Source organism: Juglans microcarpa x Juglans regia, chromosome 7D (assembly GCF_004785595.1).
Source record: "Juglans microcarpa x Juglans regia isolate MS1-56 chromosome 7D, Jm3101_v1.0, whole genome shotgun sequence".
NCBI classification, from domain to species: domain Eukaryota; kingdom Viridiplantae; phylum Streptophyta; class Magnoliopsida; order Fagales; family Juglandaceae; genus Juglans; species Juglans microcarpa x Juglans regia.
In genome coordinates, this window is record NC_054606.1 from 4128077 (window position 1) to 4153557 (window position 25481).

The 25481-nt window shown below is 37.4% G+C and overlaps 4 protein-coding genes across 12 annotated transcripts; 1 reads left to right on the plus strand and 3 right to left on the minus strand.

Annotated features, from left to right (window-relative positions):
- The first annotated feature begins 1025 nt into the window (after nucleotides 1-1025).
- LOC121238722 (putative pectinesterase/pectinesterase inhibitor 24) lies at nucleotides 1026-3213 on the plus strand. The gene is made up of 2 exons (XM_041135721.1): nucleotides 1026-2076; nucleotides 2407-3213. Exons 1-2 carry the CDS (start codon nucleotides 1026-1028, stop codon nucleotides 3081-3083), a joined length of 1728 nt encoding a protein of 575 aa, XP_040991655.1. The 3' UTR covers nucleotides 3084-3213.
- Nucleotides 3214-3714: 501 nt separating this feature from the next.
- LOC121238723 (probable pectinesterase/pectinesterase inhibitor 47) lies at nucleotides 3715-8311 on the minus strand. The gene is made up of 3 exons (XM_041135722.1): nucleotides 7559-8311; nucleotides 4647-5007; nucleotides 3715-4540 (listed from the first exon to the last, which is right to left on the minus strand). The coding sequence occupies exons 1-3, from the start codon at nucleotides 8288-8290 to the stop codon at nucleotides 3843-3845; spliced, it is 1791 nt and encodes a 596-aa protein (XP_040991656.1). The 5' UTR covers nucleotides 8291-8311; the 3' UTR covers nucleotides 3715-3842.
- Nucleotides 8312-11020: 2709 nt separating this feature from the next.
- On the minus strand, nucleotides 11021-17779 carry LOC121238724 (type I inositol polyphosphate 5-phosphatase 10-like). Of its 9 annotated transcripts, XR_005935154.1 has the most exons (13): nucleotides 17472-17665; nucleotides 17212-17345; nucleotides 16823-16896; nucleotides 16632-16707; nucleotides 16005-16092; nucleotides 15763-15864; nucleotides 14844-15378; nucleotides 14502-14695; nucleotides 14291-14399; nucleotides 13330-13478; nucleotides 12947-13256; nucleotides 11499-11673; nucleotides 11021-11415 (listed from the first exon to the last, which is right to left on the minus strand). XR_005935154.1 is itself a non-coding variant. In XM_041135725.1 (12 exons), the coding sequence occupies exons 4-12, from the start codon at nucleotides 16853-16855 to the stop codon at nucleotides 13043-13045; spliced, it is 1500 nt and encodes a 499-aa protein (XP_040991659.1). In that variant the 5' UTR covers nucleotides 16856-16896; nucleotides 17212-17345; nucleotides 17472-17556; nucleotides 17689-17779; the 3' UTR covers nucleotides 12793-13042. The 9 variants fall into 9 exon arrangements, 7 of the variants coding, with proteins under 7 accessions (XP_040991659.1, XP_040991663.1, XP_040991661.1 ...); XR_005935155.1 differs by lacking the exons at nucleotides 11021-11415; nucleotides 11499-11673 and adding an exon at nucleotides 12625-12782; XM_041135725.1 differs by lacking the exons at nucleotides 11021-11415; nucleotides 11499-11673 and adding an exon at nucleotides 17689-17779 and having other exon boundaries at nucleotides 12793-13256; nucleotides 17472-17556.
- A 2335-nt stretch (nucleotides 17780-20114) lies between these two features.
- Nucleotides 20115-25481, minus strand: LOC121238726 (SUN domain-containing protein 1-like). The gene is made up of 2 exons (XM_041135731.1): nucleotides 24289-25481; nucleotides 20115-20721 (listed from the first exon to the last, which is right to left on the minus strand). Exons 1-2 carry the CDS (start codon nucleotides 25360-25362, stop codon nucleotides 20416-20418), a joined length of 1380 nt encoding a protein of 459 aa, XP_040991665.1. The 5' UTR covers nucleotides 25363-25481; the 3' UTR covers nucleotides 20115-20415.

A 25481-nucleotide genomic window follows, 5' to 3' on the forward strand; every position in this document is an offset into this window, starting at 1 on the left:
TTTAATTTATAAATAATAATGGTAATAATAATAATTTCTACGTACTCATGAAGAGTAAAGCCTAGGATAATGTTGATCATCATTAAATAGTCTTTGGTTTCTTAGAAACATGGTTGTTCATGAATCCATCCAGCCAAATGTTAGCAATTTTGTAAATGGCACCATCAAAACTTTAAAAGAGCACTGTTATGTTTGGGTCATTAAGCAGGCTAATGAAAGCCACCAATGGAGAGCTATTCCTAGTGATCACTACATCATCACTTTTGATGTGGCGGTTAGAAGTTCAGGCAGTACAGCAGGCTGCAGCTGCCATTTGTAGATCAGAAGATGGATCACTAATTTTTGTTCAGACTGAATTCATTCCCAGTCAAGATCCATGCCACGAGGAAGCCACTGCACTGCTTGTAGGAGTAAAGGAAACTAAGGACAGAGACATAGGAAGAGTTGTTATGGCAGGTGACTCATTGCTCACAATCCAAGCAGTGAATGAACCAGAAGCTACAGCACACTAGACTGTTCAGCCTATAATTAAGGATACTAGGACCCACCCTCCTAAACAATTTCCAAAGTTGGCATACCAAAAAAATTAATCCAGATCTGAATCGATACGCACATTCATTGCAGTAGGCAAAATCTAATAACCTTTTTGAAAGCATACCCCTCATCTCCTTCCCTTCTAAACTTTCATAGTGACAAAAACCCCCCGGTCTTTGAATTTGTTATGGCTGTATATTATTAAGTTTTTGGATTGCTGAATATTGCTTGTAAGTTATTTAAAACACTTTTTGTGGGAAAAAACAAAAAAAAGTGCTATAACATGACAAGCACTCCAACGAATGAGCCTTCGAAAAGTCTAGGCTGCATCGATATCTATCCTCCATCGGGGTGGTAGTGCCTCGCACGTAGATCGCCCGCGTTAAATTCCCATTGTTTGTGCTCGATCTCCTCATGCTTGCATATATATATATATATAAGATCAAAACCCTTGTTGCAATTGCAGAGACAAGAACAGAAACCACACAAATATGTCTTCTTTGAGTCCCTACGCCAAATTAAATGAAGCCGAGCAAGCAAGGCTCGAGGCTCGCCGGAAAACCCGAAAGAGAATAGCAATCATAAGCTTATCCGCCATAATCCTCGTCGGAGTTGTGGTTGCTACGGTACTTGGAACTGCTTCTAATCGTTCTGATGCCAAAAAAGCTGCCGGCGTAGACCACCAACCACTTGCCTCTTCTATAAAAGCAATGTGCGATGTTACTTTTTACCCGGATTCATGCCAAAGGACCCTCAGTTCTCTCGAAAACTCCAAGGAGATCCAGCCGGCGGCGGTGTTCAAGTTGGCAGTCCAATCAGCCATGGCTGAATTGTCCAATGCTGCTCTACATTTATCTGAGTCCGGCATTCTTGATGGAATCCATGAAAACATGACGGCCACGGCTCTCAAAAACTGTCATGAACTTCTGAGTCTTGCGTTGGATCATCTCAATGGCACGTTATCGGCTGGTTCTAAATCGTTGTTTCAAGTTATGGATGATCTGAAAACATGGCTAAGTTCTGCAGGTACGTACCAACAAACGTGCTTAGAGGGCTTCGAGAGTGCAAGTGGAGCGTTAAAGACCGCCATTACTAATCACCTCAAGAACTCTACTGAACTAACCAGCAACAGCCTCGCCATCACCAAATGGATGTCGGAAGTCTTTGGCTCTGTGAAGCTAAGACGGCGGCTAATGAGTTTCCCTGAGCAGCACGGCCATGATGAAGAGCCAGAGTGGCTGCATCCAAAAGATCGGAAGCTGCTTCAAAGTTCGGCCGATTTGAGAAAGATTGCCAACATAGTTGTGGCGAAAGATGGATCTAGTAAGTACAAAACAATTACAGCAGCGCTCAAGGATGTTCCAGAGAAAAGCAACAAGAGGTTTGTGATCCACGTGAAGAGTGGAGTTTATTACGAAAAAGTGCAGGTGGACAAGAAAAAGTGGAACGTGGTGATGGTTGGCGATGGAATGACTGCAACAATTGTATCTGGGAATCTCAACTTTGTGGACGGGACGCCAACTTTTTCAACTGCAACATTTGGTAAGACTTCTTGTGATCATAGCAATCATTTATATCTTACACAGATAATTTAGCGTGAAAATGGAAAGCGCTGATTTTCGAGTTTTTGTTAAGCTTGTCCGTTTCAAAAGTTTAAATCGATAAGAATAAATAAATTTTATATCTTAATATTCTCTTTAATGTGTGGATCAGACTTTTCACTAAATACGTAAAATATTTAATTAAAAGAGATGGAGTGTAAAATCAGAATTACAATTCCAAGATATGAGATAAATTTTATTATTTATTTTATATGGGAGATATATACTTGCAAAATTATCAGGAATATTTATTTCTTTTTCTGTGCACAAGCTGTGTTTGGCAAGGGCTTCATTGCACGAGATATGGGGTTCCGTAACAACGCGGGTGCAATCAAGCATCAGGCTGTGGCTCTAATGTCAAACTCAGACCTATCAATCTTCTACCGATGTCACATTGATGCATTCCAGGACACCCTCTATGCACACGCCAATCGACAGTTCTACCGAGAATGCAACATTTACGGCACAGTTGATTTCATCTTTGGAAATTCCGCTGTTGTGTTGCAGAACTGTAATATATTCGCCAAGGTTCCCATGCCAGGCCAGAAGAACACCATCACAGCTCAAGGGAAGATTGACCCTAATCAGAATACTGGAATCACAATACAAGATTGCACCATATCACCTTTTGGAGACTTGAAATCTGTCCAGACATATCTTGGACGGCCATGGAAGAACTACTCCACAACTGTGTTCCTCCGAAACAACCTAGGAAGCTTAATCGACCCCAACGGATGGTTACCATGGATAGGGACATCAGCCCCAAGCACCATATTTTATTCGGAGTATCAGAATTATGGCCCCAGTTCTTACACAAAGAACAGAGTCAAGTGGAAGGGGTTGAGAACCATTAACAATCAAATAGCCAGCAAATTTACAGTCGGTTCGTTCATCCAAGGGAACAATTGGATAGAGGCCGTAGGTGTACCCTACAAATATGGCCTGTGATTGTGATAATTTTCTTGCAGTCTTCCATCGTTTGGAAGAGATCATGTTTGGTTTTTGGTCTATATATATTTCTGTCTTCAGCTCTTTTTTTTCACCCTTCTTATAACTCATGTTTTATTTTCGGTCTTAATTGTTTTATTTCTTGACCTCTTACTATATGATTCATTGATTGAAAAGAATTTGGAATAAGATCAATACAGTAAAATCTAACTTGGTTTTGGTACTTTCGAATGAAAATGAAATCCACAGGCAGAAATCTTAAGCTTTCATCAGAATTTTAACAGAGGAGATCGATGCTGCTTTCCATGCATATGCTATTTGATAATGCAGAATATGTGTCATTCTGTCTAGCATTCCTAAACTATTTATTATAAAATAGATCAACAGATTGCATAAAATCACACCACTTTATGGGTTAAATTTTGTATAATCCCTTTTGTATTTGTAATACTTCTCTTTGAAATTTGTTTGTTTCGTTCTGTTGATCTATTTTATAATAAAAATAACTATATTATCTAACATATCATATCAAATCACATCACTTTGTAGATTATTTTGTGTAATCATTTTGTGGCTAAAATATTTCTCAATTTGAAAACAAGCAAGATTCTATAGACCTCTAAAATATGAGTCCAGTTATAAGTACTTTTATTCAAGTCAATTTTGAAGGATAGAACACTTGAAGACTTCCATTCAAGTCAAAAAAATCATTGCAAAATTACAGCACATGAAGAAAAATGAATGGAACTCTATCTAGCTTTAAATCTCCACTAGCCCTGCTGAAAAGGGTATATCAGTACCAGGCAACCAAGTATGCCCCATTGTGAAGTTATACACTGTAAAATTCAAAGCTTGTGAAGCATTCATCAGACTATAACCAGGCCAGTGAACTCTCATACCAGTATCTGCACCTGGCCCATAATTCTCAAACTCTCCATAATAGAGTGTGTCTATACCAACTGTTCCATTCCATTCCAACCACCCAAGTGGATGAATCAAACTACCAATATAGGATTGCATGTACACAGTCCTGGAGTACACCCTCCAAGGTCTGCCCAGATAATTTAATGTGGAGTTCAAAGCCATGGCCAAGTCTGGTGCAGCTTCAATTGTGCAGTTGTGAATGGAAATACCAGTGTTCTGATTTGGATCAGAACGGCCTTGGGCTGTGAGGGAATTCTTTTGGTTAGCCAATGGCTTTCGAGCATATATATTGCAGCTTTGAAAGACAGCAGCAGCATTCCCAAAAATGAAATCTACAGTCCCATATATGTCACACTCCCTGTAGAACTGTCTAAGAGAGTGAGCATAGAGAGTGTCCTGGTAGCCTTCAAAACTACAACGATAGAAGGTGGAGAGGTCAGCATTGCTCCTCAGAGCTACTGCTTGGTGCTTTTCTGGACCCGCCGTGTTCCTGAACGTAACATCTACTGCTACAAACCGATCTCCAGAAACAGCTGCATCACCATGCATGCAATTCGTTTGAGTCAACTCAATATAAAGAATTAAGTACTATTTATTGAAAGATATATGAGATCATGTTTGACGTTATAATTTACTTACCAAAGGTTGAAGAATTAAAGGTTGTCCAGCCATCAATTACACTATGGTTTCCTGTGATCACAGTGCGATTGATACCGTCTCCAATCAACATTATATTCTTCTTATGCTTGGGTACGACTACATACTCCTGGTAATATCCTTCTCTAGCATAGATAATGAAATATCCTTCTTCAGGCTTTGACTGATTGGGAGCAAATGCGACGGCCTCAGTGATGGAGGTGAAGTTGTCGGTACCATAAAGGCTGACAGTCACAGTATCGTTCACAAGAATTCCACCGTCTTCCGGCATTAATTCACCAAGAGTCCGTTCCTTCGTGGGGCAATGCTGCTTTGATTTTTTGCAGGAGTTTTTCCGCAGTACCTACAGCAATAAATTGAAGTATTGATTCACTTCAATTTTTTCTAATCTAGAAGAAAACGTAAATAAATATGAGTAATCTTACTTATTATTCTACTTTTTATTATTTTTTTATGATATTACGATGATATTATATTTTATTTATAAATTTATTATTTAATATCATATCATAAAGATGATAAAAAGATTATGAGAATTATTAAATAGATTTTCTCAATAAATATTTGAGTTCGATCATGTATTCGCTGTAATTGGGCGCGCTCAGTCGTAGTACTACCCACCAATTCATGTATATATTCATGTTGAAAGACTGACAATGACTACAGCCAATTAAGGCAAGCAAACTGCGCCATCATGCATGGTACAAATCACTATTAACATGTTTTATTCAAAAAATTTTAAAATTTTTGGTACAAATCAACTCTTATCACGTCAAGAGTCTCCTCCCCACAAGTTTGTGACGAATAGAATACCTAAAAGAACTGTACTATGGATTGGTCAACTATTTTCTCTCTCATCAGTTATCTTTCTTATCCAGACTCTCTTTCATCAAGCTCTCTCACTCATTACATCTCTCACTCCCTGAGTCTTTCACTCCTTCTTTAGATTTCTCTCTCATTAGCTCGGATCTCTCTCTCATATTCGGGAGGTTTTGGGTGAGTGATTTAGGTCATGACACATAAAGTGTGGTTTGGCTGATGCCAAACAATGACTGATGTAAAGTATTTTTCTATCTAAAAATATAGGAATCAAGAGTAATTAAATGATGTATTTAAATAATGTAAGAAGGTCTTATAATTAATCAATATCATAATATGATCATTTATAAGTCCCATGTCATCAAGCGGTCATTAATATGAACACGACTAAATAGTGGTAACAATTTTCTACTTGTTTTAATTTATTTTTTGGGCTAAGCTGCATGTAGAGAGACGTAGAAATTGCAGCTTCCGAGCCAGTCGGAATGGGGAATCTGATCAAGTTGGCTAGTGTGCAGGGCACGTTTCGATGTCCCTTTCTTGTTCTCGATCATCTAATATTCCGATATTCGTTTTTTCTTTTTTCCTTTCCCGAAGGTCGCATTGTCCCGATCCAACGTTCATAAGCTAAAAATGGTCAAAACTGTAATTAATTATATTCCCCCATCGCCCACCATGACCAAACCCAGTATGTGTATATATATATATATATATATGAATTTGTTATGTATAAGTAAATTTACATATCTATGTATTAATATTATTACATTCATATTTTAAATTTAAATTAATATTATTTTTAATAAAATTTACTTTTTAATAAATTATATTAAATAAATATAAGTATTAATATGCAATTGATTTACAATTAAAATTTTTTATATATATACACACATATAGCTGGAACGCGTAAAGGCATCATTTTATTTATATATATATATATATATATATTATATGTTTTTGGAACAGATTTCCGAGACAGTGCCCATAGTACGCTAGCTATTAAAAACTTCATTGATGTTGGGAAAATAAATAGAAAGAGGTTTCGCTGTTCAGAGAAAATGACCAGACATATTATGAGATCAGAAACCGTGTACACGTCATGATCAGCTAGCATGAGGAGTTAAATCAGATTATCAGACGTTTCTAGAACGGATATGGGTAAAATGATCATATCCTGATATATCCTTACTGTATGTGTTTGTATTATTCTGTTTGGAATATATATGTACGTTAGGACATGAGGAGATAAGACATCATGAGAAGTTGCTACTCACAGCCAATTGAGCTACGCACACAGATATATATATATATATATATATATAATATTAGTCCCTTCCCTTTATAAACATATTATACATATTCAGATCGAAGGTGACGTCAAGCCATCGGCGGCCTCCGGCAGTTCTGCAGGCTGGTGGCCATAGATATTAGTCTTTCCGGTCCCACCAAACGCAAATGATCTTTAAACTAAAGTTAATTAATATAGTATAGTAAGTAATTAGTAACCTTTGAACGCAGCAAGTGTACATGATGCTCACTGCTCAAAGCCCTACAAGAATGGCACCACCGTACGTACGTGCACAGTGCATGCCTGAATTAACATGCAAGTTGAAATTAAAACCCATGTGCCAAGCTGTCTCATCGCATTGTTTGACTTTTCACCCGACCCACATTGTTGACCATTATTTTATTTTTTAGGTACGTATAAAATAAATAATTACTAGCTTCTTTTATTACTAAATTCTCGAGCTTATTGGCACATGCATGTGCCAATTAAACTAGCCAATTTAGGTGGGAATGTGACTGAAAGGATCAACTACTGGCCGTGATATCAGAGCTCATGAGCTAGCCTACGTATACGTTTAGGTTTTGAACATTCTCAAAGTATATACTATACATTAATATAAAACATTTAATTAAGTAAACTGTGTATGACGTACTTATAATTAGCTCAAATCCTATGCTTCAAGGTTTTCATATTTTTACTGAACATAAAAATAATTAGCCAAGCACTCAAGCAGGAAGAACAAGATGATCATGATCAGCATGCGCAATATAATTAAATTGATTACCTTGATGAGAGTTTCAAGTCGTTCTCGATCGGGGTGTGCCTTGGTCGACGTAGATCCACCATGAGAGCCTTTTTTCCGCTTGTTTCGTTTCAGATTCCGATCCAATGCCTGTGTCACCAACCCAAGTGACACACTGTACAGCCGAGTCACGTTGTTCAGCGGTTCCGACAATGCGCCCACGATGCTGCTCTCGGAATCCTCGAGCCCTTCGTAGCATGTCTGCTGGTTCGTCACTATCGCACTCAGCAGCGTCTGCACTCTCTCCACCAGCTCTTCGTTCATCGACTCGGCTGACTTGAGCTCGGCGGAGATGGACTCCAGGTAATCCACGTTGAGCTGGGAGAGCTGCCGACAATCCCCGAGTGCTCCAGTCTCAGCGTGGCTCATCGACGAGCGTCCCTCTTTGTGGGTGAGGTAGTGGCCGATCCGGTCTGTCATTTTACGTGCTTGCTTCAGACATTGCTTCACGGAAAACTTGCCGTAGCCGTAAGCGTCGGACTGCGAGAAGCGGATGGTGGAGAGGATGGAACGGCAGAGTTTGGGGTAGAGAGTAGATTTGCATGCAGCAGAAGGCGACTGTGGAGAGGACTGGGCCGAGGTACCATACAGAGCCAAGGAAAGTGAAAGAAGAAAAAATAGGAAGAGATTAAACAGGAAAAATGGTGCTTTTGGCATTGTGTTTGTGATGATAAACTCTGCCCAAGACTGCTGGCTACTACTTGGTTTTGGCATGGAGGACAGTGAGTAGTAGTTGTATATATATAGGTAGTATATAGATAAGCCAGAGAAAAGGACGTACAAATGCGCGTGAAAGTAGTAGCGAGGAAGAGGGGGGTTGTCGATTTGAGAATTCAGAGATGGGACAGTCAATAATGTAGTTATGGCAGCAACTTACAAGGACAGTCATGGCCAGAAATTGGGACGATGGTAGGGACTGGATCAATCAGGAATGGAGATATAGAAAATGATTTATACATAATATTTTTTTTATAATATTTTATATAATTATATTTTAAATAAAAAATATTTTTGTAAAATATCTTATAAAAATAATATTATTTTATAAAAATATCTTCATTTTATAACATTATTGTATAATACGTTATGTAATATGTTGTGTGTATATCATTATTCATTCAGATATATTGATCTATAATTTTCTGTTCAAATTTCACGTTCCATTTGGAGATTAGTATTATCAAATCAATCATGTACTTAATGTAGTACGTACCGTTTATATTATTTAAAAATATAAATAAATAAATAATATTAAATATTATAAAGTTTAGAAGATATGCCTATATATTGATCTTTTAGAATTAAATCATTTATGATTTGTATTCACGTCGATTAATATATAGTTGTTCCTATGTATTAACTAATATTCTATCAGATTAATTCACTTCAAAATATTCTATTACAGTAATATATAGCATGATGAGCTTAATGCATGTCTATTAATAATCATTCACTTAATTCCCAACATCATCATGCAGAAGAAATTAAATATCAATCTCCAAATTAATAAAATAATCAATATATAAATCCGTACGTAGCTTAATTATCTGCTGAAGTGAATTAGTAATTTAGTCCTGATCTCCAGTACTAGTACCTCATATATACATTATATATAAATTATATATAATAATCTCCAACCGATCGAGATCAGAACCTGAATCCCGAGCTAGCTTACACTAGGTACGACATACAGCCTTATATATTGACTCGAGTGCTTTCAAACATGAGCTAGCGCTGTTCTACAAAACATTGCAAAAGGAATATGTTAATAAGCTAGCTAGCTAAAGATGATCAGTCCGATCGACAAGCAGAAAGTTAATGCACACCAACATATATATCTATACTGTGACAGTTCGTACGTACGTAGGAACAAATAATATTTAACTTGGTTAGAAACTAACTATGGAGCAGATAATTCAAAGGAGGATAAAGCCATGCACATTATATGAAGGTGAAAAAGAAACTATTGATATAGTACAGATAAACTCCTACTCCGGTCCGGTCCAGATAGCTAGAAGAAGTGATGAGAACTCCATGCAATCTTTTATCTAGGCGCAAATTTCAAGATGATCGTTAATGCAGGCATCAATTCCACTATGCAGTCCCTTGTATTGCCCTCAATTATAATTAAGTCCGGAAGAGTCACTAGCTAGACTCATGACTACTGATCCCTCGATCGTATTGTCCTCCTCATGCATATATGGATGCATGGGGTCAATGAAATAAAACGACATCCCCAAATGTGTTGTGTGGATCAGATGATGATAGCATGGGTGAATCAAACAAGATATATATATATATATATATATATATGATAAAAAGATCATGTATGCACTTTATAATTTTAAAATGATCGGGACAAGCACGCCCATGTATCTCAATATATATAATGTGATGCATGTAGGGTGAAAATTAGAGGATATATACGTGTGTGATCATATTCTACTTTTAAGAGCATAAGATCATGCAACAAATTCAAGTAGCACTAATTCCCCGGCCATGCATGGACCACGTACCTTTTTTTAGCATGCAGCTTGTTAGATCCAAATAAAAATTTTATTTTTGAAGCTGGAGTGTTGCAACATGAGGATTTCCTAGAAGATGATCACTCATTCATGTAGTACTACTATTAATTATTGTCCAAGTAAGCTTAATTAGGGAGTCACAATGGGATCCAGAATTAGTGACAAAATCAAAATCTGGGTTCTGGAAACTTGAGAGGGGATGGGTGCAAGGGGCCGGATATAAAGACTTTGAAAAAAGGGCTTGGAAAGACTGCAAACCGCGCTTGGTATATATATATATATATTTGATTGTTAGCTAGCTAGGACGTTGGTGTTTTTGAGAATCTGAGATACTCGATCTCAAGGACTCTTTAGTCTTTACTTACAACCCCTCAACTAAAGCTAGTCACTCCAGTCGCAGCCAGCAGGTAGGACCGTAGGAGCTTTAATTTCCTGCGTCTTTTGGCAGAGGACTGCTTCGAATCTTTATGGTCAAATTCTTGCATCATCTGTTACATGCATGTTTCATGTTGTACGTTCTTGATTATCGCAACAGAGAGAAAGTACTTCTTAGTTGGTTTTATACTATAAAGAGTACTATTCATCTGCATTGCGTTTGGATTCTGTGAATAGTAGTAATTTTACTAATCAACCCCCACAAAATTTGAACGTAGCTAGTCTGGCCTTCTAACTCATGAGGCGAAGCTCTCTAATGTTTGGATATCGAGCTTTCTTTAGTGATGATTGAAATGTTCGTCGCCAATCCATTTCTTTTTGGCAACACTTGCTGCTGCAAGAAGCCCAATTTTTGCAGGGTTATCAGAACATCCTAGCTATAGGTGACAACGATCGAATTTGTGGCAGACGAGGTCTTGGCAACGACACGCACACACACACGTAACTTCCTGAAGAACTTTTCAGAAGCTAAACATATTGCTGATTACATTAGATGAATCATGAATACATAACTTTTCAAGTTACAAAAGCACAATATATAAGCTGCGTACCCTAGCTACATGACTACAAGCAATCTTACAAAGCATCAAAACGGCCTGTTGTTCCTAGCTAGCTAACTAGCTGCATTGCTTTTGAAGATAATGTCATTTTGCATTGTTCTTTCTGTTGTTCCTAATCTTATATTTCGCCTAGTAAAAGTAGTTATAGATAGACAGACACAGATAGCTAACCTACTTCTAAACTAACATAACTGAATATAAAAAAAAAAAAAATAAGTGCATATTATATCTTGCATGCAGACCCATATCTAAGCCTTGACAGATTCAAGCTAATGTAAGCTGTCTTCAGCCTATTGTCCGAGGCTTCGGCCTGGGCCACCTAGAACAGAAACATGACTGGTGTAAATTTTCAGATATATTGGAAAAAGCCATGAGCATACTCGCGAAGGTAGGTAAGATTACTTGTTCTGCGTGGGATTGGGAACACTAGGAGGTATTCTTCGAAGACTGTCAACCACAGGCCGGCCAGTTGTACTCGGATTCTTCTGTTCCGAGTGTGAATGTAGGAGGTCTTGAGAAGATGAAGGCAATGTTGAAGACATAGAAGATGGATGAACCGTGGCTTGAGCCATGTTAACTGCAAGTGAAAGCATCAATGTAATGGCAAAGATTACTACTGCACTCATTGATTTGAAGTTGGATGTCATGATTTGCAGACTCTAGAGGATATCTTCTTGCTGATTGCTTGGGGAAATGATGAGTTGAGGCAACTTCTAATAAAGCTTCCCAAGATAATTTCTTAGGATCGAGGAACTCTTATTAATTAAAAACAGAGATTAGTGCAGGTTTGTCATGTGATGAATCTTTGACTATTGCAGCTTCCAATTTCCAAAGCTATATTCCCATAGATTGGTTTACGTTACAATCAATCATGTGATAATGCACGTGATTTAGTTACAAATGGTTGCTTGTCGACTTTGGATTCTACCTGCTAACTAATTTACAACCATTAAAACGGCGTGCCAAGGTATGGTGAATGACGCAGGAACAACAAAAAAATTTGAAAGGGAACAATAAAGAAACAATAATCTGACTAGTCCAACTTGCAAGTGGCAGAGAACTTTGACACTAAATGCTCTCATTCATAAAATAATCAATACTCGGTTCTGTTCACCTATGATTCAATTCAAATTGAGCAGATTCTTATTACTCTGACAATGAACATATTGTATTTACAATTAATAACGGTTCAACACAGATCAGGTCCAGTCAATACTTGTGAACCTAAAATCAAACCAAGTAAGGACAAGCATTTGAATTTTACAAGCAGCATATATGCATCCTTTTTTTTTTTTTTTTTTGCTTTCATATCTGAAATGCAATGCAAATGGATGAAAACCTCCTTGAAGCTTTTATCCCATGTCTGCCATTAAGATATAACTGAAGTTACATGACAAATATAATGAGGCATAAAGTGTAATCTCTCCTAATCACAAGCATCACCAACCATTTGCCTCTCAAGTGTCAAAATACAGAATTGCCAATAGTCAGGTACATTTCTCAATAAACATGTTGCTTATCGAAGAGCTATTTACACTAGCACAGTTTCAAAATGCTGTACAGGTTGCCCAACTTACAATGACTCCTCACCAATCTCTCTGCTTTTCTTCCTACTCAATCTCACATGATAAACAAAATTAGAATGTTACTTCAGTCTTTTGATGACTGTGTTAAGTGCACCAGTACCTGATATATATGAGAAACAATCAAACAACATTCCTAACACTAAAAGATCTGAAACTAACTAAACCATGCTATATAATTCTAATCTCAGAAAACAGGCTCCATCTCGATGATAAGGACTAGAACCCACAAAAGGTACCAAGAAAAGCGCACTCCTTTTTCTTTACCTATTGAGCCCCTTCATGCTTTTACTCGGTACTGTGGTACCCCTCCTTAAAGTCACCACTAAACAGAACTAAAATCATAATACTTTGTGCATGAACTTATTCAATGAATAGATTTCTAGTTGGAGGTAAAAGCTCTTCAATCCTAACTTTCATGTTAGAGCCAGATAATCCCTTCTTTAATCCACCTGATACAACATCAACATCCACCAAAAATGTTGCACAAACAGGCCGGTGATCAGAAAACTTAGACTCCCCACGTATGTAAGAAAGCAGCCGTATCCCAGTTCCATGCCATAGTATTCTATCACACCTGCAATTATTAACTTCTCAGATTTTTGCACAAAATGCTTAATTATGTCGGAACAAATATTTTTTATACATACCAAGCAGGAGTTCTCCTTTTCTTTTTTGATTTTTTTGTCTCTCCAGCATAGGTGTCTGAATTGCTAGAGTATTTGTATGTGGGGGCAAAGTAGATCTTACCCTCTTTCCATCCCTTGAATACTCTCCCTGCTTCTCTTTCAATTTTTAGCTATAAAAGTAAATAAACAATAATGAGTAGAGCACATGAAGCAACAAAGAAAGCATGCGGCAACAGAGGCAGTCAAAAGCTCAGAGAATTTGTTTAAAGTCCCAGCAAGCCAAGCTTTACCAGGCTGTTTGATCTAAAAAACAAAATACTTTGTCTTGTTATCTAAGTATTATATTGATTATCATATCATTTAAAGCCAAGTACTTCTCATTTTATAATCTTCAATATTCCAAGAACTGTTATTTTTTGAGAAATGAGTTCTTCATCCTATTCTTCATCATCCCAAGTCACATACGCTGATGTGGCACCCTTTAAGTGGTTGTCTATTTAAATGCTAAACATATAAAGCCCCTTAAAATCTGCCACATCGGCATGTATGACTGAGGATGATAAAATTTAGGATAAAGTGTAGCATTGGTCTAATTTTTTTAAGTGTTGTAATGATACAAAAAGATAAGGTTCTGCCGAAAAGATTACAGAGAATAAAGTCATCTTCTTAAACCGTAATTAACAATGCATTTGAAGGAACGAGTTCATGGTTGATGATAGCAAAATGGAAATTATCAGAGAAAGGTGATGGAATGCAGTTTCCTATTATATGACCTCAGATTTTCCTGGAAGATGTATTGATTACTACCATATTCTATAATAGCTCTTTTAAAGGTAATGATGAATCAGAAACAAAATTGTAATATGAACCGCAAGGGGCTGTCCAAATTGTATAAAGCACATGGAAACAAAATTTGGACTTCCATATGTTGTCCAACCTCCAAACCGAATTCTTGTTGTATTCATATACCAAAATCAACTACCTGATCTTTGTCCAGAAGTGCATCCCAGGCATTCTCCTCCAGGAGCTTTCTTGCGTCCGAGTAACTCAAAGCTATTCGGTAATTCAAGTCCCCTAACCAAATGATCCGACTGAGGCCATTTTTCCAAGTGGTAAAGAAAACATTTAGTAACAAGCTTTGATATAAGAATTACCAAAGACCCTATTTAATCAATAATTTCATAGATGCTCACTCATGTTCAAGGATTTTCTCTGGCACCCTACTGTGAACTGATCTGCAGATATTTGGAAACTGCGTGTTTTTCAATATCTCAATGACATCCATATTTCTTCTAAGTTCATCCCCCTCCTTCTCTCCAGATGCCAAGTGACTGCAGACAAAGCAAAAGCTTGTCTGATGGAATGACATGCTCACAGAAATACACCCCTGACACCATAGAATCAGCAGTACAATGACATATATGGTATTGTAAGCATGTGACATCCCCAAATATATATAAGATATATTATAAATATATATACACATACATGAATATCTACAAATCATATATAAGACATAAAATAATCAACAATACCTTGTTTCCAAGGCAGCCCATAATCCCACGACTAATGCAGGAGATCCTCAAGTGGCCTATATGCTGTACAAGCTCCTTCCTTGCCCAAACAGTGACAAAAATTCCCACCATTTGCTTAATGGCTACAAGACTGTAATTCATCTGGTTGGTACTTGAGGGAAAAGAAATTCCCGCAATGTCAATTCCATTAGGTACATCATCATCCTCTTCTGAAGAAAATTCATCTTCGCTTATATGCGATTGTTGGCATCGAAAACAGAGATCCTTACTCTGCTTCCTTTCTAATTCAAGATTGCAGTTGCAAGTCTTCAGCCTCCTTCCGCTCTCTGTCCTAAAAGTCTTACTGATCTTTTTAAGGGAATACTTTGAGAAGAACAAGGAACTACCAAGGGAGGAAGTGGGTTTTAATCCTCTTGATGCCAGCTCCGATGATTTGTTAAGTGACTGATTAATCAGGGCTAACCATTTCGCTGCAGGCTCATTATCTTCTATGACTAGGACATTTCCAGCATTTAAAGGAACAATTTCCTGAAAACTGACAATTCAAAAAACAATCAGACTACAGGACAGAACAGTAAGTACCATGGAAATATTTAATTCAATTATGATAAATAAAAAAAATTCCCCGATTATGAGCTCATAGTAGATTGTTTCTAAACTATTGTGTAACACTGCAAGGTTGGTACTAAAACTTCAGTCCTCATCTCTCTCCTTTTCCCCCTTTTTCCTTTTTTGTTATGTCCACCCCATCAAAACAAGTGCCATACAACCAAATTGAGTATTGTCAACAATTTTTCAGTAAAATTGTTTTAAAATCACCATGTGAGACACCTCAGGGCTCAGAGGATTCCACTTGTCAAAGGAATTCATTTTTTTAGAATAAATGGCAAATGACAAACGGGAGAGAGAGAGAGAGTACCCCAAGATATATATATCTGATTGATCTGCGTGAAGAATATCATCCAGGTTAAGGTCACTATTGGGAGATTTTCCACCTACATTCCATGTTGCTACAAAGACTCTAAATACAAAAACAAGAAATGGAATGTTCAGGTTAGAATAATTTAAAAACATATACATATGTGTGTGCATAAATATCACTGCTGCTCCATGAAATGAAGAAACTCACAAAAAGGAAGAAAAAGATCATCTTTTCAGTACCTAAAAGTCTGAACATCTTGACTAAGAGACATCGGATGTCCTGTGCCAGTAAAAACTAGACTTTTAAGCCTTGGATCAGACTCTGCTTCTGCAAGTATAAACGAGCAGAAGAATATTAAATGATGAAAAAAATATGATTGAAATAAAGCAATTTGAGACAGAAAATGTTTGTAAGTCCGACCGTGTAGCTGAAAAAACCAGCTATTCTCAAACTCCACATAATTTTGACCGACAGCAGAAACCATATAAGGATCAACTTAACATGAATATATTCTTCATTTTAAAGCAAATTGGCATCATGCTCCTCTTTTTCTTTGCCATTACTGTTCCCTTTTCTTTTTCTTTATTTTCATTTTTAAAAGAGGTTCCTTACTATTTAAGCTGTTTCGGTTTTGGAGCATTTTTTCAAAATTACATTACCAAAACAAAGAATAGAAGAAAAGATCCATTCAAGGGGAAAAGTAATTCATTCACTTTCTAGATAAAGCAGCAGGTATCATCCATACAACAAAGAGATTACATTCACGTTTACGAAGGGATTCGCACAGAAATATGCTTTCAAAAAAAAAAAAAAAAGATATAATGATGATATGCCAATCTCTTAAGCAGGAATGTCATGTCACTCACCAGGGATATAAAATGTGCCTTTATTCATTTCCCTATCATTTCTCTCCCTTCTGGCAAACATATTCCGAATGAATGACTGAAATCACAGGGAGAAGAATCAATGACAGAATGAATGACATCTATTATACATAAAACCGATAAAAGGATGTATAAAAAATAAGTCTGGGAGATTTAAAAGTAAGAATAAAGACCTTCTTCTTCCCGTCTTGGCTCGTTAGAGTCATTTCTGAAATCGCATCAATCTGGCATACCCCAAATCATAAACCTTCAGAAACCATTCAATTGTTCAGACTTGCAATGTTTAAGAAAATATAAATACAGCCATTGATAATTGATTGAAAAATAGATTATAATATGCATAAGAGAACATGATCTAAAATCCCCATCTATCCTTTTGAGAAAGATGTTAACTTCATTTAAAGACGACCAAAACAACATTGCTTTAAGGCCAAATCAAGAAAAAGAAGATGTACATTTTCAAAACACAGAAAGATTAAAAGAAGGACATGGACCTTCACATTCAGAAAGAAGGCATAAAGAAACACCCAATCGTTTCTTAACATAAAGAATCAGAAATTACCTGAAAAGAAGAATTTGCGCATTCTCTCTATGGCCTTCTTGAAGAACAGAGACTTTCAAGAAAAAAAAAAAAGGAGAGGGTGGCAACGCACGAGAGGGGTTGACAGCCTAAATGGGTTTTCCCAAGAAAGTCAACTGCCCAGGCAAGCAATTCGTTTATTATAAACATGCAATATTATAGTGTATGCCAGTTTCCTGGAACCATAGTAGCATACATAGAAAATTGAGTTAGATGTGGGGAGACAAGGGGAAAAAAAAAACCTGAATATTCGATGGTCTAGAAACGATAGTCTGTCTGATAGCGACAATGGAATTAATGGCTTAAAATTGGGTCTTCTCCCAAGAACTGAATGGACGAAACCAAAGAGGCTGTAAGATTAACGTGCAACGGGGACTTGGGATTTTCTTCAGAATCAAGGGGAAAATTAAAGAAAATAAAAATAAACAGTCAAAAGGTAGGAATGGAAGGAAATACAACCTCACACGTCCCTTCAAAGTCCTAACTTCAAACACTTTTCGTGAAACGCTGTGATTGGGCAGTTTTAATACTTTGTTTTTGTTTTCTTTCTATTCTATTGCCGCAGAAAAGAGATCTCTTTTTCAAACTCCTTTTGGAGTTATTTTCTGCTTCTATTTTGTCATCTCTGTTCTGGGTGGCTTTTGAACTTTAAATTGAAGAGAAGACTGGAAAGGAGCATTTGTCAGAAAAAGAGAGAAGATGATCAATGATTACAGGGAAAGTGAGCCCACGTGTGTGTGTGCGCGCGCGCAGAAAACAAAATACTACGAAGTCCATGTCAAATTAGTTAGGGCTCTTTTGGTTCCCCCGGGGCTATGCGTCAATGACACTCCAGTGCTGCATGGTACCCATATCAGTACCCAGTTTTTAAGTTTGTCTTAAAATTAAAAATGAGATATTTCATTCTCAAATCAGGAGTAATTTAACAAGTTTTATGAAAATAAATTTACAAATCGAGGTAGTTTGATGTTGTATATTAAATTATAAGATTATTTTTATTATAAAATAGATCTAACGTATCATATAAAACCATATCAATTTGTATATTTATTTTTATATAATATCTTAATGACCGTAACACTTTTCTTAGCACTTATATTTCAAATTAAATTATGTCATGTACTCTCACACCAACACCAACTTGAAAATATAATATTTTATTAAAAAGTATCCCTATTTTGATAATTATTTTTATAAATTATAATAACATTTACGGTAAATATATTATTACAGATGAAGCTTGCCATATATGTCACTCTTAAACCAACCACCTAAATAACAAGAAGAAAGAAAACCAAACCTATCCTTATGGTTTATGATTATAGTAACGAAAAGAACTTTGCTTCGGTGAATTGGTCTTGCCCAATTTATGGAGAGGCGCCAACTGCATAACTTTAGTCAAATTCAAAGCCTTGGACACAAAAAAAGAAAAAAGCTTGCCATATATGCCACTCTTAAACCAACCACCTTAATAAACAAAGAAATACTTTAGCCACAATGATTATATAAAAGTAAATCTACGAACTGACGTAACTTGATGAGATGCATCAGATTTTAAAGTTATTTTTATTATAAAATAGATTTAATAGATATCATAAAATCATATCAATTTGTGAGTTTACTTTTGTGTAATCTCTTTATATATGTAATATAGATTTAACGGATGTCATAAAACCACGTCAAAATCCTGCTCATCATCATCTGTGTCAGTCAAACAACCACAAAGCATGTGAATTTTCCATTCCCAGTAGAAAGGAATAATATTTATCCCCAGCACAAGGAATAGAATCAATTGAAAAGGTGCCCATAAGCCTGCTGGTCCCAAGGATTATAAGATACTAATTATGTTTGTTGAGGTATTCTTTTCAAGAATAAGCTACAGGACACAGCAGATGTCGGCATTTGCCTGTTGGAAAAGTGCACAGTTCCCAGAATTGGTGAAGACCGGTTCCTTTTTCAATTGGCAAAGTGGGGGGGCTCTCGCAAGACATCATGTTCTGGATTTCCCTCTTTTTGTGCTCCAAAAATTTGGATTGGAGCAGTCCCCACTCCTCAATGACCCTCTGTGTTTAATTAATCTGGTTGACACTAAAAAAGAAACATCTCAGACAAGTTCATTCCCCCTCTCTGTGGCCCAAAAGCTTGAGAAATGTATAATCTGAGCATCCCATCAACATCAAAGCATTAGTCTATATACATTCTTTAACTGCGTTCGTCTCTCTTTTTCAAGGCTTTGAGTTAATCAAGGTGGTGGCCTCCTTGTGTTTGCTATAAAACTCTCCCTTCTTTGTGAAAATTCATTCCTCGCATGGCTAACCATGCATGCATATCTTCTTTGTGAAACCCCACATATATAGTCTATACAGTCAAATCAAAAGAAGTGAGGATTGCGTTATAAACTAGAAGGATATGTGAAACTTTGAGCCGTGCGTGCTTGCAATGCAAATGCAAATGCAGTCGATCATAACCAAGAAGCTTAAGTGCTTGAGTGGACCCAGAAAAACAAAAAAGGAACAAATGAATAGGTGCTTGATATATACCACGTAGTGTCCCCTACTGAATGACCCTAAACCAATCAGACTCTTGCATTTTTCATTTGTTTTTGTTCCACCTTTCTATTGTTTTGACATTCTTGCAAACGTTCAGCTCAAAGAGAAGGGAAAAAAGACAAAAAACAAAAGCGCATGCATAAGAACATTATCTTGTACCTTTATCTCGTTCCATCGGTTAATGTTCTTTGTTTTTTGTTTTCAAGTGGTAAGACTTTTGACTCCATAGCAATCGAAAGATGTCTAAAGAGCTTAGCATGCTGATATGGATGCTAAGCTCTCAAATTAAAATGATTTTTAATTAAGTAAAATCAAAACGATTTTGCTTCACCTTGATAATGTAATATATAAGCTCCTTCATAACTAGTCAGAAATCATACGATAAGATACACATCTATTTGATGAACACTAATACGAGGAAATAGTAAACTTTAAACACGGATGACTAGATGTCTCTATCTAGGGTTTTTTTTTTTTTTTCCCTCTCTATGCAGAGTCTATGACTTGTAACTAGAAAGTTGGAATTTTTGACACTACATCTAAATAAAGAATATGGGGAAGTAGGAACAACAATTACAAAAAGAGAGACACAGATGCCTACAAAAAGAGGGACACATATGCCGCCTGCGTTGCTGCATCAAGACTGCATTTCCATTGTTGAAACAGAGTTGGGCTCCCGACCATGGACCCGGAAGCGATAAATGCAAGTATGGGAAGGGTTTCCATGGTTCGACGTGAAGTCAAGCCTGATGGTGTCAACAATGCCTGAGCCCACTGATTCCAAGACGTTGAGGGTTTGAGCATTGCTCTTCTCGAGATCATAAGTAAACTCTGCTAAAAGAAACAGCTTCTCAGTATCGACTGCCGCATCTATCTTATGCCCTTGCAGCCATCCAGAGACCCTACAGTCCTTGGGAGCACTGGATCTGTCATATGCGACACTCTGTTCAAAAACAAATTTCAGGTACACATTTATTAGCATAATCGGAGAAGTTAAAGAGAGATAGATCAGATGATTACAGATGGTGCTGCAATTTATTAACAAAATTAATGAGGTAGAATAACACAGGCAGACAACTAGTAACAGAAACTTGTGAGTCGCCAACCAGCATGAAATAGCCTTGAGCAAAGGCTGTTCATACTGGTTGTGCAACGAACCAGTAGTGGAAACAAAGCATAACATATGCAAATCTTAGTAGTGGTTTCCTAATCAGCTTATCCACAGCAGAAAGGTAGAGGTAGGTAAACAAGGAAGAGCACATTGCGAATCATCATCCAAAACAGACACGATAGCAGATGCATTTTTTCATTTGCAATACCAGAGGCAATTATATCTCGTGTAACTAATTCTCAGATGTGTTGATTTAACATGTAAACTCCAAAGCAAGAATGACCACAATAGATGGAGCAGATCAGTGATAAAAGAAACTAAGGATCATATGAATCTCAACAAAATAGAAAAACATACAACCTAAATGCCTGTCTTGCGTGTGCATATGCTATTAATCCATACACCCGTCCAAAAACAAAACAGAATTACTGGTTTAGGCCAAAGATTGGAATGTTTTAATATAAATGTATACAGGTGTACCGTTTCAGAATTACCCCCATATCCAAATTTTTGTATTTCCTAGCCAACAAACAATGAAGGAAAAAAGTAAACTAAAAAACCGTACATGTACACGAGGACATGGATCCTATATTCTTGTGTGAGTGCAAGTACAATTCATACTATATTCTCAAAGATCAGTATTTGTAAAATTGTAGCAGATAGTTTACAGGTTGTGTGTCGGGGATCGAGCACAAGTTTCCAAATGAATTGTTGAGATTATATATTTATAGAATACATGATTTTATGCGGCTTTAATCCCTACGCCATTAACAAAATTGTAGCACACTGTGAGCCAACTGTCTCTCAAATCTACTTTGAGCAAGAGAGAATAAGTTTTCAGGTAAGAGGAAAGAAAAAATCATGCCCGGGAGAACAACAAACTTATAAAGTTGGCACCAACTGTGAGCGATCTAAGAGCCAGAATAATACTTGCACAAATTTCAATTTTATCATTGACAGCATTATTTATAACATTCTTTAGACTTACCTTTTCAAACCAAAAATAATGATTGGCACTGGGTGTCCGAAGAAAGGCTTTGAGATTTGAGAGAGTAGAGAATCGAGATCAAGAATTTGGGAAAGCAAAGGAGCAAAGGATATTCAATCTCCTGAGTCTGGTTGAAATTACCAAAAGGCTGGCTTTTACAAGAAAAAAAAAGATAATAAATACAACCGCAAACCCTTTCCGAGCTGGGATGTAAATTTCTTCCGGAAAAACTGAAACAGAACAAAATGGCCTGAACAAACCAAAACAGCCTGGGGTTTAGAACAAAATGGAACACAGAGGTAAAGTGTACTAGTTGCTATACCAATATGAGAGACCCAGATATTCTGGTCAGAAATGGAAACAAAATTTAAAACTTTTCCTTATTACACAAGCCCACTCATCTCAAGGGCACAAAACATAGATTCTGAATGTTTGCAGAATTCTGCTAAAATAAAACAACTAATTAATGAGTTACACTCATGCCTCTTTAGCCCACAAACTAATCTTCAACCCACCCCTGCTCATACAAGAGAGAGGTGCCATTTGGGCAAGAGCTCACAGAAAATTCAAAAGCACCGTATCAAGTATCATCTAAGTAATAAAAAAAATGTAGAATCTGCTAAATATAGTTTTCCTCAATTTTTCTTACAAGTTTCAGACAAAAAATAAATACGAAATAACATTTTTTTTATCGGTAAAATAAACATGAAATAACATAATGTTGACATCCCAAAATATATAGAGCATGCAAATGCCGTGCTATTTTTCTATTAGAACCAACTTCTTACGTTACATACTATCAACTTTTCACCAAGAGAAGGAAAGATGGAAGGTGGAGAGAGAGAGAGAGAGAGAGAGAGAGAGAGAGAGAGAGAGAGAGAGCAATGATCTCAGATAATTCAACTTGGCAAATCAACCCAGTACTACAAGATTGTAACAAAGAAAGGGAATCTAATAGGATGGCAGCAATTTATAGACAAAACATATATGTTAAATTATTTTATCTTGCATGTCCTATGCAATCACACACACACACATGCCAAAAAGGGGGGATAACACGCCGAGCATCAACAAACATGCAATATTTTCTCTTGCTAAACAAGCAAAGGATATCATCAACATCAAAGCCTTAATATCTGAGCTCATCAATACAAGGCTGTATAGCTAGTTAAGATGTACCATAAAGCATTCTCAACCAAGCCCTAAAGGTGTAATACTAAATTCACTCCTCAACAGGCCACCATCAAAAAGGTCAACTGATAAATTCGAACACTTCAGCCAAGATGAGATCCCTCTAGCAAAGGAAATTGTGATGTAATACTAAGGGCTTGTTTGGGAAACTCATCTCATCTCATCTCTTCTCAAAATTTCTCATAATTTCCTTCCCAAACATCACTCAAACACCAACACTTTTCAATTTCAAAATTTCACTTTTTCATATAAACATTACCTAATCATTACAATTTTCCCAAACTTCTAAACAAAACACAAAAGATAATACAACCTTTTCAAATTTAAAAACAAAAATAATATTAAAAATTACATTCTAAAAACATTTTAACTTTATAATATTTTTATTCAATTTTTTCTCTCTTTCCCCAAAACCCAATAAAACATCTTAACTCAAACCATTTGACTACTATTCACAAACCATTTTACTATTATTCATAAAATTCTCATCTTATCTCATTCCCCAAGCATCCCTAACACTAAGGCAAGTAACTGGTTTTGGTCAATAGAAATCCAGCCCTAACAAGTTTGGGGTCTGCTACTCAAGCCAAATCTATCAGTGAATAAAATTTAACATGCCCTTACCCCAACCCTCGAACAAATATGTCTACTTTAATGGTAAGTTACAATAGATCTTGCCATTAAAAGTCATTAAGAATTAATAAGCATGCACACACACAGTGGGTCGTGAACCCATTACCTCACCTCCACCCCATTCTTTAGGAGATGAGAAAATTCCATTTGAGCAAGAGCTCTTTGGCATCGTCCAACCCTTCTCTTAAGTTTCCATGCAAGAATAACACTCCAACAGGTAGACTGTCATGTCGTCTAAAACTTAAAATACTTCAGGTCAAGCTTACAAGTAGGTGTTCCTACTCCCCACAATTTGTGCATTTACAAGTAGGTGTTCCTACTCCCCATTATTCCCAAAAACCAATTTCATGCTCAAAACATTCCAGATTTAATAGAAGAGTTTGTGCAGGTTGTGACTATGTGAAATTTACACAAAATGTGAAACCTTAAATTCAACATCTCAGATATTCAAACAATCCAACAGCGTCAGGTAGAGCATGCAAGCAAATCCAATGAAATAACGCATCTATGTACAAAACGATATTATATCATAAGCTTCGCATCATGAATATTCAGCAGTTAACTAAATATTGAATAGACAACATCACCTTAGCAACATGCTCCAAAGTAACAGCCTCAGGAACAATAGCCGTGCGCAGCCTAATCTGCACAAAGCCACTGCTCCCACTCAACGCAAAACATTGACCGGGCTCCCCGAAACTTGGTCTCAACATCTTGTCGGCATTGGTACGAACAGAATCTCTGGCACCATTCAAGAACCAGTTACTGGCCTTTCTCACCAAAAACGGCTCCGAGTGCTTCACAACCATCGCCCCGCCAGCCGCCAGGGCGTAATCCACGCGACCGAGCCCATCCGCCGCGTGCTTCTCTATCTCCCTCTCAATCACCTCCTTCGCGTATGCTCTTATCTCGTCCAAATTCACATCTCCATCTCCATGTTCTTTACTCCTGGTCTTTTTCAAATCCGTATATATCTTATCAAATTCCTCCTTCGATAACCATTCAACTGCTTTCAATTCGCCTAAGGACCTCTCCAATCCCTCGCTCTTGATTTCCAATCTCTGCAACTCGCTCTTAGTTTCCCTTCTTAGCCCCCCGATCTCGTTCTCTACCTTGCGGTCCACGACCTCAACTTGGACCTGGATCATCTTGGCGGTGGTCTTCATGAAGGACTCCACTTCCGCAATCCTCCCCTCTAATTCGGAAAATCCCATCTCAGTTCCCGCCACGGTCTCCCCAGGTTTCACTGCGAGTCTACGAATCAAGTGAACCAGGCCGGCGAGGACAACAAGGAGGACGAAATTCTTGGCGAACACTCTGAGAACGGTGACCCATCGAGGGTGCTCCGCCTTGTGAGGAAGCGCCTTGCGAGTGCGGCGAAGAGGCACGTTGGAGTTATTGTTGTTTCCCAGGGATTTCTTCACCTGCTGCGCCAATTCCTTGGACGATCTCTCACCGCGAATGGAGTGGTTGCTCAGATCCTTGCCGTTTCCGGCAGCACCTACATCGTCACCTCCCGCCGGACCGTTGGGACTAAGTTGGGGCGCAGCAGCTTCGTTGAGGCCGAGTAACTCGATGTTAGTGGTCTTCCTCTCGGTCGACACCACGGGTCGACGCCGAACCGCCGGGTTCGCCGTGATGGATACGGTCGAAGCCGACATTTGGGATGGGGCCTCAGATTTCTCAAATTCTTGAACTCAGATCAGAGAAAACGGGTAAAGCACATTCTTTATTAAAAATAATGAAAAAGGCTGCTCTTCTGAATTTGTTTTCCCATGTA

Bases quoted from the DNA above. Each gene is read 5' to 3' on its own strand.
- LOC121238726 (XM_041135731.1), bottom strand. From the start codon at position 25,362: ATGTCGGCTTCGACCGTATCCATCACGGCGAACCCGGCGGTTCGGCGT. The intron at 20,722-24,288 runs GTGATGTTGTCT...GTTTTTGAACAG, and splicing joins CTTTGGAGCATGTTGCTAAG to AGTGTCGCATATGACAGATC.
- LOC121238722 (XM_041135721.1), top strand. From the start codon at position 1,026: ATGTCTTCTTTGAGTCCCTACGCCAAATTAAATGAAGCCGAGCAAGCA. The intron at 2,077-2,406 runs GTAAGACTTCTT...TCTGTGCACAAG, and splicing joins TTTTTCAACTGCAACATTTG to CTGTGTTTGGCAAGGGCTTC.
- LOC121238724 (XM_041135729.1), bottom strand. From the start codon at position 16,855: ATGACTCTAACGAGCCAAGACGGGAAGAAGAAG. The intron at 13,479-14,290 runs GTAGTTGATTTT...TTACTTTTATAG, and splicing joins CACTTCTGGACAAAGATCAG to CTAAAAATTGAAAGAGAAGC. The intron at 13,257-13,329 runs GTATGTATAAAA...TAATAATTGCAG, and splicing joins AAAAGGAGAACTCCTGCTTG to GTGTGATAGAATACTATGGC.
- LOC121238723 (XM_041135722.1), bottom strand. From the start codon at position 8,290: ATGCCAAAACCAAGTAGTAGCCAGCAGTCTTGGGCAGAGTTTATCATC. The intron at 5,008-7,558 runs GTAATCAATTTA...TTATTGCTGTAG, and splicing joins GACTTGAAACTCTCATCAAG to GTACTGCGGAAAAACTCCTG. The intron at 4,541-4,646 runs GTAAGTAAATTA...ATGGTGATGCAG, and splicing joins CTTTAATTCTTCAACCTTTG to CTGTTTCTGGAGATCGGTTT.